Below are 1,306 nucleotides of genomic sequence, written 5' to 3' on the forward strand. Positions count from 1 at the left end.
CTCCTCCCCCCCCCCCCTCCCCCCGCCACCCGCCACTGAGACAGTTTTAGAGTCGAACAGCTTCTGCGTCCCCCTTCCCCACCGCCGGCACGGGCTGCTGGTGGTGCTGCCAGGCCAGGGGCTCGGCCGGCAAGAGTCCAGCTCCACACCCTCCTCAGGAGCTCTGCTGCAACGCACCATCCAAGATCTGCTGGGCGATGTGAGTCAAGGCAGGGAAGGCAGAGCTCTTGGGAAACTCTTGGATGAAATCTCTGCCTTCCTCCAAGCTCTGGCTGAGCTGGGGGTCCAGAGGAACAGAGCCTGTGGGAGAGAGACCACTCGCTTATTGTAAGGCAAAGGCCTGGAGTCAGGATTAAAGAAATACCCTGCCAGAGCCATCACCAGGAGAAGCGGTAGGAAAGAGAGCAGCCACCGGCCTCACTCAGCTCTCCAGGAGCTACTTCTCACCTGCAACCGCTTCCTCGGGGTCCAAGACCCCACCACAGTGCTTCACGAGAGACACTCTCCCACCCTGATCCCACTCCTCTCCGGAGGGCAGGGTTCAGCCCGCAGCCCCCATTTCTCAGGGAGGCTCCAGGGCATTTCGGGATGGCTCTTGTGCAGGTTCAGGCTTGCTTACTCTGTCACCACGACAGCAGCCAGAGCAGGCTGCTGATCGTCACCGCCCCTGCCCCAGCAGGGACGGATGCCCACTCCGAGCAGTCTGGACGGCAGAGAAGCAAAGCAAGAATCACACCTCGCCCTCTGGCCGGGCAGCAGGGGCTCACAGGGAGCCGGAGCCCAGCCTGCCTGCCCCCGTGACGCCGCATCCCTCCGCTCAAGCACTCCCACAGCACCACAGAGCTATCACTTCTGACCACGGAAAGCTCTGCTCAAGAGGCCACTCACCTAAGAAGGGGACCCCAGCGTGCTTGGCCAGCTCCTCACCTCCCCCTTTGGAAAAGATGTTTGTGCACTCCTGAAGGAGGAAGAGCAAAAGCAGCGAGTCATAAACCCCAGAGCCCTGCGTGACGGGGCAGGCGCTGCCTGCACGCGTGTAGAGCCAGCTCCCCTCCACCTTCCAGCCTCAGGGTACTGCCTTTGCCCCTGCCCTCCCCCAGCTCTCTTTAGGAACGCAGAGCCAGTGGCTTCTTCCAAAGCTGACGCGCAGCAGCCAGCAGCTTCTCGTCTGCCCGGCTCACAGCATCGCCCTCGTGGCGTTTGCCCGTTTTCCACCCGAGGCGCTGCATCCCACAACGCCCCGTCACGAACGGGAACCCGCGGCAGCCCAGCGGTCCCACCAAACCCACCGAACAGTGCGGGCAGA

General features: G+C 62.9%; 1 protein-coding gene across 1 annotated transcript in view; it reads right to left on the bottom strand.

Annotated features, from left to right (window-relative positions):
- Positions 1 to 17: 17 nt before the first annotated feature.
- The window catches only part of NUBP2 (nucleotide binding protein 2), a 6,561-nt gene continuing 5,272 nt past the window's right edge, over positions 18 to 1,306 (bottom strand). Inside the window, exons 4-6 of the mRNA XM_009324308.1 lie at positions 1,290 to 1,303; positions 889 to 958; positions 18 to 300 (exon numbers count right to left, since the gene is read on the bottom strand). Coding sequence (XP_009322583.1) covers positions 155 to 300; positions 889 to 958; positions 1,290 to 1,303 — 230 coding nt within the window. The 3' untranslated portion in view covers positions 18 to 154. The remainder of the gene's footprint in view (positions 301 to 888; positions 959 to 1,289; positions 1,304 to 1,306) is intronic.

Source organism: Pygoscelis adeliae, unplaced genomic scaffold, assembly GCF_000699105.1.
Source record: "Pygoscelis adeliae isolate BGI_AS28 unplaced genomic scaffold, ASM69910v1 Scaffold595, whole genome shotgun sequence".
Classification (NCBI taxonomy): domain Eukaryota; kingdom Metazoa; phylum Chordata; class Aves; order Sphenisciformes; family Spheniscidae; genus Pygoscelis; species Pygoscelis adeliae.